Below are 14,461 nucleotides of genomic sequence, written 5' to 3'. Positions count from 1 at the left end.
ACCCACCTGAGAGAGCAGACGGGGCCTCATTTTTAAAAATTAGTTCCTGGGATGTGGGCGTCGCTGGCAACACCAGCATTTATTGCCCATCCCTAATTGCCCTTGAGAAGGTGGTGGTGAGCCGCCTTCTTGAACCGCTGCAGTCCGTGTGGTGAAGGTGCTCCCACAGTGCTGTTAGGGAGGGAGTTCCAGGATTTTGACCCAGCGACGATGAAGGATCGGCGATATATTTCTAAGTCAGGATGGTGTGTGACTTGGAGGGGAACTTGGAGGTGGTGGTGTTCCCATGCGCCTGCTGCCCTTGTCCTTCTAGGTGGAAGAGGTCGTGGGTTTGGGAGGTGCTGCCGAAGAAGCCTTGGCGAGTTGCTGCAGTGCATCGTGTAGATGGTACACACTGCAGCCACGGTGCGCCGGTGGTGGAGGGAGTGAATGTTTAAGGTGGTGGATGGGGTGCCAATCAAGTGGGCTGCTTTGTCCTGGATGGTGTCGAGCTTCTTGAGTGTTGTTGGAGCTGCACTCATCCAGGCAAGTGGAGGGTATTCCATCACACTCCTGACTTGTGCCTTGCAGATGGTGGAAAGGCTTTGGGGAGTCAGGAGGTGAGACACTCGCCACAGAATACCCAGCCTCTGACCTGCTCTTGTTGCCACAGTATTTATGTGGCTGATCCAGTTAAGTTTCTGGTTAATGGTGACCCCCAGGATGTAGATAGTGGGGGATTGGCGATGGTAATGCCATTGAACGTCTCATCTGAAAGACAGCACCTCTGACGGTGCAGCGCTCCCTCAGTACTGCCCCTCCGACAGTGCAGCACTCCCTCAGTACTGCCCCTCCGACAGTGCGGCGCTCCCTCATTACCACCCCTCTGACAGTGCAGCGCTCCCTCAGTACTGCCCCTCCGACAGTGCAGCGCTCTCTCAGTACTGCCCCTCTGACAGTGCGGCGCTCCCTCAGTACTGCCCCTCCGACAGTGCAGCGCTCTCTCAGTACTGCCCCTCTGACAGTGCAGCACTCCCTCAGTACCGCCCCTCTGACAGTGTGGCGCTCCCTCAGTACTGCCCCTCCGACAGTGCGGCGCTCCCTCATTACCACCCCTCTGACGGTGCAGCGCTCCCTCAGTACTGCCCCTCCGACAGTGCAGCGCTCTCTCAGTACTGCCCCTCTGACAGTGCGGCGCTCCCTCAGTACCACCCCTCTGACGGTGCAGCACTCCCTCAGTACTGCCCCTCCGACAGTGCGGCGCTCCCTCATTACCACCCCTCTGACGGTGCAGCGCTCCCTCAGTACTGCCCCTCCGACAGTGCAGCGCTCTCTCAGTACTGCCCCTCTGACAGTGCGGCGCTCCCTCAGCACTGCACTGGGAGTGTCAGCCTGGATTTTGTGCTCAAGTCTCTGGAGTGGGACTTGAACCCACGACCTTCTGACTCAGAGGCGAGGGCGCGAACTGAGGTCAACCAGGTGTCAGCCGTGTCTCAGTGGGCAGCACTCTCTCTCTGAAAGGGGTCCGATGGTGAGACTCTCTGAAAGGGGTCCGATGGTGAGACTCTCTCTCTGAAAGGGGTCCGATGGTGAGACTCTCTCTCTGAAAGGGGTCCGATGGTGAGACTCTCTCTCTGAAAGGGGTCCGATGGTGAGACTCTCTCTCTGAAAGGGGTCCGATGGTGAGACTCTCTCTCTGAAAGGGGTCCGATGGTGAGACTCTCTCTCTGAAAGGGGTCCGATGGTGAGACTCTCTGAAAGGGGTCCGATGGTGAGACTCTCTCTCTGAAAGGGGTCCGATGGTGAGACTCTCTCTCTGAAAGGGGTCCGATGGTGAGACTCTCTCTCTGAAAGGGGTCCGATGGTGAGACTCTCTCTCTGAAAGGGGTCCGATGGTGAGACTCTCTCTCTGAAAGGGGTCCGATGGTGAGACTCTCTCTGAAAGGGGTCCCATGGTGAGACTCTCTCTCTGAAAGGGGTCCGATGGTGAGACTCTCTCTCTGAAAGGGGTCCGATGGTGAGACTCTCTCTCTGAAAGGGGTCCGATGGTGAGACTCTCTCTCTGAAAGGGGTCCGATGGTGAGACTCTCTCTCTGAAAGGGGTCCGATGGTGAGACTCTCTCTCTGAAAGGGGTCCGATGGTGAGACTCTCTCTGAAAGGGGTCCGGTGGTGAGACTCTCTCTCTGAAAGGGGTCCGGTGGTGAGACTCTCTCTCTGAAAGGGGTCCGATGGTGAGACTCTCTCTCTGAAAGGGGTCCGATGGTGAGACTCTCTCTCTGAAAGGGGTCCGATGGTGAGACTCTCTCTCTGAAAGGGGTCCGATGGTGAGACTCTCTGAAAGGGGTCCGATGGTGAGACTCTCTCTCTGAAAGGGGTCCGATGGTGAGACTCTCTCTCTGAAAGGGGTCCGATGGTGAGACTCTCTCTCTGAAAGGGGTCCGATGGTGAGACTCTCTGAAAGGGGTCCGATGGTGAGACTCTCTCTCTGAAAGGGGTCCGATGGTGAGACTCTCTCTCTGAAAGGGGTCTGATGGTGAGACTCTCTCTGAAAGGGGTCCGATGGTGAGACTCTCTCTATGAAAGGGGTCCGATGGTGAGACTCTCTCTATGAAAGGGGTCCGATGGTGAGACTCTCTCTATGAAAGGGGTCCGATGGTGAGACTCTCTCTCTGAAAGGGGTCCGATGGTGAGACTCTCTCTCTGAAAGGGGTCCGGTGGTGAGACTCTCTCTCTGAAAGGGGTCCGATGGGGAGACTCTCTCTCTGAAAGGGGTCCGATGGTGAGACTCTCTCTATGAAAGGGGTCCGATGGTGAGACTCTCTCTCTGAAAGGGGTCCGATGGTGAGACTCTCTCTCTGAAAGGGGTCCGATGGTGAGACTCTCTCTCTGAAAGGGGTCCGATGGTGAGACTCTCTCTCTGAAAGGGGTCCGATGGTGAGACTCTCTGAAAGGGGTCCGATGGTGAGACTCTCTCTCTGAAAGGGGTCCGATGGTGAGACTCTCTCTCTGAAAGGGGTCCGATGGTGAGACTCTCTCTCTGAAAGGGGTCCGATGGTGAGACTCTCTCTATGAAAGGGGTCCGATGGTGAGACTCTCTCTATGAAAGGGGTCCGATGGTGAGACTCTCTCTATGAAAGGGGTCCGATGGTGAGACTCTCTCTCTGAAAGGGGTCCGATGGTGAGACTCTCTCTATGAAAGGGGTCCGATGGTGAGACTCTCTCTATGAAAGGGGTCCGATGGTGAGACTCTCTCTATGAAAGGGGTCCGATGGTGAGACTCTCTCTATGAAAGGGGTCCGATGGTGAGACTCTCTCTCTGAAAGGGGTCTGATGGTGAGACTCTCTCTGAAAGGGGTCTGATGGTGAGACTCTCTCTCTGAAAGGGGTCCGGTGGTGAGACTCTCTCTCTGAAAGGGGTCCGGTGGTGAGACTCTCTCTCTGAAAGGGGTCCGATGGGGAGACTCTCTCTCTGAAAGGGGTCCGATGGTGAGACTCTCTCTCTGAAAGGGGTCTGATGGTGAGACTCTCTCTGAAAGGGGTCCGGTGGTGAGACTCTCTCTCTGAAAGGGGTCCGGTGGTGAGACTCTCTCTCTGAAAGGGGTCCGGTGGTGAGACTCTCTCTCTGAAAGGGGTCCGATGGGGAGACTCTCTCTCTGAAAGGGGTCCGATGGTGAGACTCTCTCTCTGAAAGGGGTCCGGTGGTGAGACTCTCTCTCTGAAAGGGGTCCGGTGGTGAGACTCTCTCTCTGAAAGGGGTCCGATGGGGAGACTCTCTCTCTGAAAGGGGTCCGATGGTGAGACTCTCTCTCTGAAAGGGGTCTGATGGTGAGTCTCTCTCTGAAAGGGGTCCGGTGGTGAGACTCTCTCTCTGAAAGGGGTCCCATGGTGAGACTCTCTCTCTGAAAGGGGTCCGATGGTGAGACTCTCTCTCTGAAAGGGGTCCGATGGTGAGACTCTCTCTGAAAGGGGTCTGATGGTGAGACTCTCTCTGAAAGGGGTCCGATGGTGAGACTCTCTCTCTGAAAGGGGTCCGGTGGTGAGACTCTCTCTCTGAAAGGGGTCCCATGGTGAGACTCTCTCTCTGAAAGGGGTCCGATGGTGAGACTCTCTCTCTGAAAGGGGTCCGATGGTGAGACTCTCTCTCTGAAAGGGGTCTGATGGTGAGACTCTCTCTGAAAGGGGTCCGATGGTGAGACTCTCTCTCTGAAAGGGGTCCGGTGGTGAGACTCTCTCTGAAAGGGGTCCGATGGTGAGACTCTCTCTGAAAGGGGTCCGATGGTGAGACTCTCTCTGAAAGGGGTCCGATGGTGAGACTCTCTCTGAAAGGGGTCCGATGGTGAGACTCTCTCTGAAAGGGGTCCGGTGGTGAGACTCTCTCTCTGAAAGGGGTCCGGTGGTGAGACTCTCTCTCTGAAAGGGGTCCGATGGGGAGACTCTCACTCTGAAAGGGGTCCGATGGTGAGACTCTCTCTCTGAAAGGGGTCTGATGGTGAGACTCTCTCTGAAAGGGGTCCGGTGGTGAGACTCTCTCTCTGAAAGGGGTCCGGTGGTGAGACTCTCTCTCTGAAAGGGGTCCGATGGGGAGACTCTCTCTCTGAAAGGGGTCCCATGGTGAGACTCTCTCTCTGAAAGGGGTCCGATGGTGAGACTCTCTCTCTGAAAGGGGTCTGATGGTGAGACTCTCTCTGAAAGGGGTCCGATGGTGAGACTCTCTCTCTGAAAGGGGTCCGGTGGTGAGACTCTCTCTCTGAAAGGGGTCCCATGGTGAGACTCTCTCTCTGAAAGGGGTCCGATGGTGAGACTCTCTCTCTGAAAGGGGTCTGATGGTGAGACTCTCTCTGAAAGGGGTCCGGTGGTGAGACTCTCTCTCTGAAAGGGGTCCGGTGGTGAGACTCTCTCTCTGAAAGGGGTCCGATGGGGAGACTCTCTCTCTGAAAGGGGTCCCATGGTGAGACTCTCTCTCTGAAAGGGGTCCGATGGTGAGACTCTCTCTCTGAAAGGGGTCTGATGGTGAGACTCTCTCTGAAAGGGGTCCGATGGTGAGACTCTCTCTCTGAAAGGGGTCCGGTGGTGAGACTCTCTCTCTGAAAGGGGTCCGGTGGTGAGACTCTCTCTCTGAAAGGGGTCCGATGGGGAGACTCTCTCTCTGAAAGGGGTCCGATGGTGAGACTCTCTACGAAAGGGGTCCGATGGTGAGACTCTCTCTCTGAAAGGGGTCCGGTGGTGAGACTCTCTCTCTGAAAGGGGTCCGGTGGTGAGACTCTCTCTCTGAAAGGGGTCCGATGGGGAGACTCTCTCTCTGAAAGGGGTCCGGTGGTGAGACTCTCTCTCTGAAAGGGGTCCGGTGGTGAGATTCTCTCTCTGAAAGGGGTCCCATGGGGAGACTCTCTCTCTGAAAGGGGTCCCATGGGGAGACTCTCTCTCTGAAAGGGGTCCCATGGTGAGACTCTCTCTCTGAAAGGGGTCCGATGGTGAGACTCTCTCTCTCTGAAAGGGGTCCGATGGTGAGACTCTCTACGAAAGGGGTCCGATGGTGAGACTCTCTCTCTCTGAAAGGGGTCCGATGCTGAGACTCTCTACGAAAGGGGTCCGATGGTGAGACTCTCTCTCTCTGAAAGGGGTCCGATGGTGAGACTCTCTACGAAAGGGGTCCGATGGTGAGACTCTCTCTCTGAAAGGGGTCCCATGGTGAGACTCTCTCTCTGAAAGGGGTCCGATGGTGAGACTCTCTGAAAGGGGTCTGATGGTGAGACTCTCTCTATGAAAGGGGTCCGATGGTGAGACTCTCTACGAAAGGGGTCCGATGGTGAGGCTCTCTCTTTGAAAGGGGTCCGATGGTGAGACTCTCTCTCTGAAAGGGGTCCCATGGTGAGACTCTCTCTCTGAAAGGGGTCCCATGGGGAGACTCTCTCTCTGAAAGGGGTCCCATGGTGAGACTCTCTCTCTGAAAGGGGTCCGATGGTGAGACTCTCTCTCTCTGAAAGGGGTCCGATGGTGAGACTCTCTACGAAAGGGGTCCGATGGTGAGACTCTCTCTCTCTGAAAGGGGTCCGATGCTGAGACTCTCTACGAAAGGGGTCCGATGGTGAGACTCTCTCTCTCTGAAAGGGGTCCGATGGTGAGACTCTCTACGAAAGGGGTCCGATGGTGAGACTCTCTCTCTGAAAGGGGTCCCATGGTGAGACTCTCTCTCTGAAAGGGGTCCGATGGTGAGACTCTCTGAAAGGGGTCTGATGGTGAGACTCTCTCTATGAAAGGGGTCCGATGGTGAGACTCTCTACGAAAGGGGTCCGATGGTGAGACTCTCTCTCTGAAAGGGGTCCGATGGTGAGACTCTCTCTCTGAAAGGGGTCCCATGGTGAGACTCTCTCTCTGAAAGGGGTCCCATGGTGAGACTCTCTCTCTGAAAGGGGTCCGATGGTGAGACTCTCTCTCTGAAAGGGGTCCCATGGTGAGACTCTCTCTATGAAAGGGGTCCGATGGTGAGACTCTCTCTATGAAAGGGGTCCGATGGTGAGACTCTCTCTATGAAAGGGGTCCGATGGTGAGACTCTCTCTCTGAAAGGGGTCTGATGGTGAGACTCTCTCTCTGAAAGGGGTCTGATGGTGAGACTCTCTCTGAAAGGGGTCCGGTGGTGAGACTCTCTCTCTGAAAGGGGTCCGGTGGTGAGACTCTCTCTCTGAAAGGGGTCCGATGGGGAGACTCTCTCTCTGAAAGGGGTCCGATGGTGAGACTCTCTCTCTGAAAGGGGTCTGATGGTGAGACTCTCTCTGAAAGGGGTCCGGTGGTGAGACTCTCTCTCTGAAAGGGGTCCGGTGGTGAGACTCTCTCTCTGAAAGGGGTCCCATGGTGAGACTCTCTCTCTGAAAGGGGTCCGATGGTGAGACTCTCTCTCTGAAAGGGGTCCGATGGTGAGACTCTCTCTGAAAGGGGTCTGATGGTGAGACTCTCTCTGAAAGGGGTCCGATGGTGAGACTCTCTCTCTGAAAGGGGTCCGGTGGTGAGACTCTCTCTCTGAAAGGGGTCCCATGGTGAGACTCTCTCTCTGAAAGGGGTCCGATGGTGAGACTCTCTCTCTGAAAGGGGTCTGATGGTGAGACTCTCTCTGAAAGGGGTCCGGTGGTGAGACTCTCTCTCTGAAAGGGGTCTGATGGTGAGACTCTCTCTCTGAAAGGGGTCCGATGGTGAGACTCTCTCTCTGAAAGGGGTCCGGTGGTGAGACTCTCTCTCTGAAAGGGGTCCGATGGGGAGACTCTCTCTCTGAAAGGGGTCCGATGGTGAGACTCTCTCTCTGAAAGGGGTCTGATGGTGAGACTCTCTCTGAAAGGGGTCCGGTGGTGAGACTCTCTCTCTGAAAGGGGTCCGGTGGTGAGACTCTCTCTCTGAAAGGGGTCCGATGGGGAGACTCTCTCTCTGAAAGGGGTCCCATGGTGAGACTCTCTCTCTGAAAGGGGTCCGATGGTGAGACTCTCTCTCTGAAAGGGGTCTGATGGTGAGACTCTCTCTGAAAGGGGTCCGATGGTGAGACTCTCTCTCTGAAAGGGGTCCGGTGGTGAGACTCTCTCTCTGAAAGGGGTCCCATGGTGAGACTCTCTCTCTGAAAGGGGTCCGATGGTGAGACTCTCTCTCTGAAAGGGGTCTGATGGTGAGACTCTCTCTGAAAGGGGTCCGGTGGTGAGACTCTCTCTCTGAAAGGGGTCCGGTGGTGAGACTCTCTCTCTGAAAGGGGTCCGATGGGGAGACTCTCTCTCTGAAAGGGGTCCCATGGTGAGACTCTCTCTCTGAAAGGGGTCCGGTGGTGAGACTCTCTCTCTGAAAGGGGTCCGATGGGGAGACTCTCTCTCTGAAAGGGGTCCGATGGTGAGACTCTCTACGAAAGGGGTCCGATGGTGAGACTCTCTCTCTGAAAGGGGTCCGGTGGTGAGACTCTCTCTCTGAAAGGGGTCCGGTGGTGAGACTCTCTCTCTGAAAGGGGTCCGATGGGGAGACTCTCTCTCTGAAAGGGGTCCCATGGGGAGACTCTCTCTCTGAAAGGGGTCCCATGGGGAGACTCTCTCTCTGAAAGGGGTCCCATGGTGAGACTCTCTCTCTGAAAGGGGTCCGATGGTGAGACTCTCTCTCTCTGAAAGGGGTCCGATGGTGAGACTCTCTACGAAAGGGGTCCGATGGTGAGACTCTCTCTCTCTGAAAGGGGTCCGATGCTGAGACTCTCTACGAAAGGGGTCCGATGGTGAGACTCTCTCTCTCTGAAAGGGGTCCGATGGTGAGACTCTCTACGAAAGGGGTCCGATGGTGAGACTCTCTCTCTGAAAGGGGTCCCATGGTGAGACTCTCTCTCTGAAAGGGGTCCGATGGTGAGACTCTCTGAAAGGGGTCTGATGGTGAGACTCTCTCTATGAAAGGGGTCCGATGGTGAGACTCTCTACGAAAGGGGTCCGATGGTGAGGCTCTCTCTTTGAAAGGGGTCCGATGGTGAGACTCTCTCTCTGAAAGGGGTCCCATGGTGAGACTCTCTCTCTGAAAGGGGTCCCATGGGGAGACTCTCTCTCTGAAAGGGGTCCCATGGTGAGACTCTCTCTCTGAAAGGGGTCCGATGGTGAGACTCTTTCTCTCTGAAAGGGGTCCGATGGTGAGACTCTCTACGAAAGGGGTCCGATGGTGAGACTCTCTCTCTCTGAAAGGGGTCCGATGCTGAGACTCTCTACGAAAGGGGTCCGATGGTGAGACTCTCTCTCTCTGAAAGGGGTCCGATGGTGAGACTCTCTACGAAAGGGGTCCGATGGTGAGACTCTCTCTCTGAAAGGGGTCCCATGGTGAGACTCTCTCTCTGAAAGGGGTCCGATGGTGAGACTCTCTGAAAGGGGTCTGATGGTGAGACTCTCTCTATGAAAGGGGTCCGATGGTGAGACTCTCTACGAAAGGGGTCCGATGGTGAGACTCTCTCTCTGAAAGGGGTCCGATGGTGAGACTCTCTCTCTGAAAGGGGTCCCATGGTGAGACTCTCTCTCTGAAAGGGGTCCCATGGTGAGACTCTCTCTCTGAAAGGGGGTCCGATGGTGAGACTCTCTCTCTGAAAGGGGTCCCATGGTGAGACTCTCTCTATGAAAGGGGTCCGATGGTGAGACTCTCTCTATGAAAGGGGTCCGATGGTGAGACTCTCTCTGAAAGGGGTCCCATGGGGAGACTCTCTCTCTGAAAGGGGTCCCATGGTGAGACTCTCTCTCTGAAAGGGGTCCCATGGTGAGTCTCTCTCTGAAAGGGGTCCGATGGTGAGACTCTCTCTGAAAGGGGTCCCATGGGGAGACTCTCTCTCTGAAAGGGGTCCCATGGTGAGACTCTCTCTCTGAAAGGGGTCCCATGGTGAGACTCTCTCTCTGAAAGGGGTCCCATGGTGAGACTCTCTCTCTGAAAGGGGTCCCATGGTGAGACTCTCTCTCTGAAAGGGGTCCCATGGTGAGTCTCTCTCTGAAAGGGGTCCGATGGTGAGACTCTCTCTGAAAGGGGTCCCATGGGGAGACTCTCTCTCTGAAGGGGGTCCGATGGTGAGACTCTCTCTCTCTGAAAGGGGTCCCATGGTGAGACTCTCTCTCTGAAAGGGGTCCGATGGCGAGACTCTCTCTGAAAGGGGTCCCATGGTGAGACTCTCTCTCTGAAAGCGGTCCGATGGTGAGACTCTCTCTGAAAGGGGTCCGATGGTGAGACTCTCTACGAAAGGGGTCCGATGGTGAGACTCTCTCTCTCTGAAAGGGGTCCGATGGTGAGACTCTCTCTCTCTGAAAGGGGTCCGATGGTGAGACTCTCTCTCTGAAAGGGGTCCGATGGTGAGACTCTCTACGAAAGGGGTCCGATGGTGAGACTCTCTCTCTCTGAAAGGGGTCCGATGGTGAGACTCTCTACGAAAGGGGTCCGATGGTGAGACTCTCTCTCTCTGAAAGGGGTCCGATGGTGAGACTCTCTCTCTCTGAAAGGGGTCCGATGGTGAGACTCTCTCTCTCTGAAAGGGGTCCGATGGTGAGACTCTCTCTCTCTGAAAGGGGTCCGATGGTGAGACTCTCTCTCTGAAAGGGGTCCGATGGTGAGACTCTCTACGAAAGGGGTCCGATGGTGAGACTCTCTCTCTCTGAAAGGGGTCATACATAGATACATAGAGATAGGAACAGGAGTAGGCCATTCGGCCCGGCCCTTCGAGCCTGCTCCGCCATTCAATGAGATCATGGCTGATCTTCGTCTGAGATCATAGCTGATCTTACCAGTTCAGTACCCCGTCCCCGCCTTTTCTCCGTAACCCTTAATCCCCTTAGCCTTCAGAAATATATCCAATTCTCTCTTGAAAATATTTATTGAATTAGCCTTCACAGCCCTCTGTGGCAGGGAATTCCACAGGCTCACCACTCTTTGAGTGAAGAAATTCTTCCTCATCTCTGTTTTAAATGATTTGCCCGCTATTTTTAGACTGTGGCCCCTGGTTCTGTGCTCCCCGGCCATTGGAAACATTCTCTCTGAATTCAGCCTGTCCAGGCCTGCCATAATTTTATATGTTTCGATGAGATCCCCTCTCAATCTTCTAAACTCCAGTGAGTACAAGCCCAAACTATTTAATCTCTCTTCGTAGGTCATTCCCGCCATTCCAGGTATCAGCCTGGTGAATCGCCGTTGCACTCTTTCCATGGCAAGAACATCCTTCCGCAGATGGGGCGACCAAAACTGTACACAATACTCCAGATGCGGTCTCACCAGCACCTTGTACAGCTGTAGTAAGGTATCCCTATTCCTATACTCGAACCCCCTTGATATGAAGGCCAACATACCATTTGCCTTCTTAATCGCCTGTTGCACCTGCATGCTCTCCTTCAGTGACTGGTGCACAAGAACACCCAGGTCCCTCTGCACTTCCCCATCTCCCAATCTATTGCCATTTAGATAATAATCTACCCTCCTGTTTTTACCCCCAAAGTGGATAACCTCGCATTTATCCACATTATAGTGCATCTGCCACGTATCCGCCCATTCCCCCAACCTGTCCAAATCGCACTGTAGCCTCCTGACATCCTCATCAGAGCCCACCCCTCCTCCTAGTTTAGTGTCGTCAGCGAATTTGGAAATATTGCATCCAATTCCCTGATCCAGATCATTTATATATATTGTGAACAGCTGGGGTCCCAGGACAGATCCTTGCGGCACCCCGCTGGTCACTGCCTGCCACTCCGAAAACGAGCCGTTTATTCCAACTCTCTGTTTTCTATCCGCCAGCCAGTTCTCTATCCACGTTAATACTTTGCCCCCAATTCCATGAGCCTTAATTTTGCATGATAATCTTTTGTGTGGAACCTTATCGAAGGCTTTCTGGAAGTCAAGGTACACCACATCCACTGGCTCTCCCCCATCTATTTTACCAGTTACTTCCTCAAAAAATTCCAGCAGATTAGTCAAACACGATTTACCCTTTGTAAATCCATGTTGACTCTGTCCGATCCTTTCCCCATTTGTCAAGTGCTCCGCTATTTTATCCTTAATAATGGACTCTAGCATTTTGCCCACAACCGATGTAAGGCTTACTGGTCTATAATTCCCTGCTTTCTCTCTACCCCCCTTTTTAAATATTGGGGTAACATTAGCTACCCTCCAATCCACGGGTGCTGTTCCCGAGTCGATGGTGAGACTCTCTACGAAAGGGGTCCGATGGTGAGACTCTCTCTCTCTGAAAGGGGTCCGATGGTGAGACTCTCTCTATGAAAGGGGTCCGATGGTGAGACTCTCTCTCTGAAAGGGGTCCGATGGTGAGACTCTCTCTATGAAAGGGGTCCGATGGTGAGACTCTCTCTCTGAAAGGGGTCCGATGGTGAGACTCTCTCTATGAAAGGGGTCCGATGGTGAGACTCTCTCTCTGAAAGGGGTCCGATGGTGAGACTCTCTCTCTGAAAGGGGTCCGATGGTGAGACTCTCTCTGAAAGGGGTCCGATGGTGAGACTCTCTCTCTGAAAGGGGTCCGATGGTGAGACTCTCTCTGAAAGGGGTCCGATGGTGAGACTCTCTCTCTGAAAGGGGTCCGATGTTGAGACTCTCTCTCTGAAAGGGGTCCGATGGTGAGACTCTCTCTGAAAGGGGTCCGATGGTGAGACTCTCTCTCTGAAAGGGGTCCGATGGTGAGACTCTCTCTCTGAAAGGGGTCCGATGGTGAGACTCTCTCTCTGAAAGGGGTCCGATGGTGAGACTCTCTCTCTGAAAGGGGTCCGATGGTGAGACTCTCTCTATGAAAGGGGTCCGATGGTGAGACTCTCTCTCTGAAAGGGGTCCGATGGTGAGATTCTCTGAAAGGGGTCCAATGGTGAGACTCTCTCTCTGAAAGGGGTCCGATGGTGAGACTCTCTGAAAGGGGTCCGATGGTGAGACTCTCTGAAAGGGGTCCGATGGTGAGACTCTCTCTATGAAAGGGGTCCGATGGTGAGACTCTCTGAAAGGGGTCCGATGGTGAGACTCTCTCTCTGAAAGGGGTCCCATGGTGAGACTCTCTCTCTGAAAGGGGTCCGATGGTGAGACTCTCTGAAAGGGGTCCAATGGTGAGACTCTCTCTCTGAAAGGGGTCCGATGGTGAGACTCTCTGAAAGGGGTCCGATGGTGAGACTCTCTGAAAGGGGTCCGATGGTGAGACTCTCTCTCTGAAAGGGGTCCGATGGTGAGACTCTCTCTCTGAAAGGGGTCCGATGGTGAGACTCTCTGAAAGGGGTCCGATGGTGAGACTCTCTCTCTGAAAGGGGTCCCATGGTGAGACTCTCTCTCTGAAAGGGGTCCGATGGTGAGACTCTCTGAAAGGGGTCCGATGGTGAGACTCTCTCTGAAAGGGGTCCCATGGTGAGATTCTCTCTATGAAGAGCCCTTGATGCTGGGCCCCTTTTTTGAGAGGTTTATGTTCCTGACCTTTTGGTTGATGATGGCCGGATTATCCTTGACGGAGCCAGCCCAGCGCTGGTAGACCTCACTGTTGGTTTGGGTATTCTTCATGTCGATCAGGCTCAGTGCTGCGACGAAGGACGCACGCCCTCCGATGGTGGACGACAAACCACGAATGTTCCCCGAGGACCTTCCTGAGGAAAGGTGAAAGGTGAAAGGGTTCATCAGGCGAACTGGTTGCACAGTTTCATTTCCAGTGTTATCTCTGTGTGATCATTCAGGGTCTGAGCTGCGACAGACCCTGGACTGAAGCTGTACGGCCTGCAGGATCTGTAACCAGAACCTCCCCAGGGTGGGGAAAGGGAAGGTTGCCACGTGTAACCGGGAGAGTCCCAGGTTCCACTCACAGCCTGTGAGGAGTTAGCTTTCAGTGGGGGCCCATGCATTGGAACAAAATACCTGGGGCCACTTTCCTCCCTGTGTCCATGAAATGATCCCTATCCCGGCACAAACCAAAGAATAAGGAGCGGAGGCCCCAGACATGGACTCTCTGCCCCCTTTGCACTGCCCCTCGCACAGCAAAGTGTCTGAGGAGGGCAGGGAGCAAGAAGCTGGAGCCAGTCTCGAGGCCAGTGGCCATGTCTGTATATTTCAGTGTCAGCTGTGGCTCAGAGGGCAGCACTCTCACTTCTGGGTCAGATAGGTCGTGGGTTCAAGTCCCACTCCAGAAACTGGAGCCCATAACCCAGGCTGACTCTCCAGTGCAGTGCTGAGGGTGTGCGGCACTGTCGGAGGAGCCGTCTTTCAAATGAGACGCTAAACCGAGGCCCCGTCTGCTCTCTCAGGTGGATGTAAAAGATCCCATGGCTCTATTGTGAAGAAGAGCAGGGGAGTTCTCCCCAGTGTCCTGGGGCCAATAATTATCCCTCAATCAACATCACTAAAAACAGATGATCTGGTCATTATCATGTTGCTGGTTGTGGGATCCTGTCTGGCTGCATCACTACCTGGTATGGCAACTGCACCGCCACAGACCGCAAGGCTCTACAGATGGTAGTGAAAGCTGCACAACATACTATAGGAATTAAATTACCTGCTGTGCAGGATATCTACCCCGAGAGGTGCCGGGGGGAGGCCCTGAGAATCATTAAAGACGTGAGCCACCCCAGCCACAACCTCTTCGCCCTGCTCCCGTCCGGTAAGAGATACCGAAGCATACGGTCTCGTACCAACAGGTTTTGAAACAGCTTCTACCCCCAGGCCATAAGACTCATGAACGAATAATTTATTATTATTTATTACTGTTGTTTTATTTATTATTACTGTATTACGATTAGTATTTTTATCATTGTTATGACATATTTATGCCAATGTTGGGAGGACTCGGAAAAATCAACATTTCATTGTGCAGTACACACGTCTGCTGCATATATGACAAATAAAATTGAATATGAATATGATATGATAATATGGGATCTTGCTGTGCATAAATTGGCTGTCACTTTTCCTACATTACAACAGTGACCACACTTCAAAAAAAGTACTGCATTGCCTTAAAGTGCTTGGGACTTCCTGAGGTCGTGGAAGGTGTG

At 53.9% G+C, this 14,461-nt stretch overlaps 1 protein-coding gene across 1 annotated transcript in view; it reads right to left on the bottom strand.

The window, feature by feature from the left end:
* The window catches only part of LOC147123917 (complement component C7-like), a 97,200-nt gene that overhangs the window by 30,296 nt on the left and 52,443 nt on the right, over positions 1-14,461 (bottom strand). Inside the window, exon 8 of the mRNA XM_086002614.1 lies at positions 12,897-13,063. Within this exon, the coding sequence (XP_085858740.1) occupies positions 12,897-13,063 (167 nt within the window). The remainder of the gene's footprint in view (positions 1-12,896; positions 13,064-14,461) is intronic.

The sequence above is a fragment of the Somniosus microcephalus genome, chromosome 1, assembly GCF_052327205.1.
Source record: "Somniosus microcephalus isolate GS21.2 chromosome 1, FLI_Smic_1.0, whole genome shotgun sequence".
NCBI lineage: Eukaryota > Metazoa > Chordata > Chondrichthyes > Squaliformes > Somniosidae > Somniosus > Somniosus microcephalus.
This window is presented reverse-complemented; position numbering and strand designations above follow the sequence as displayed.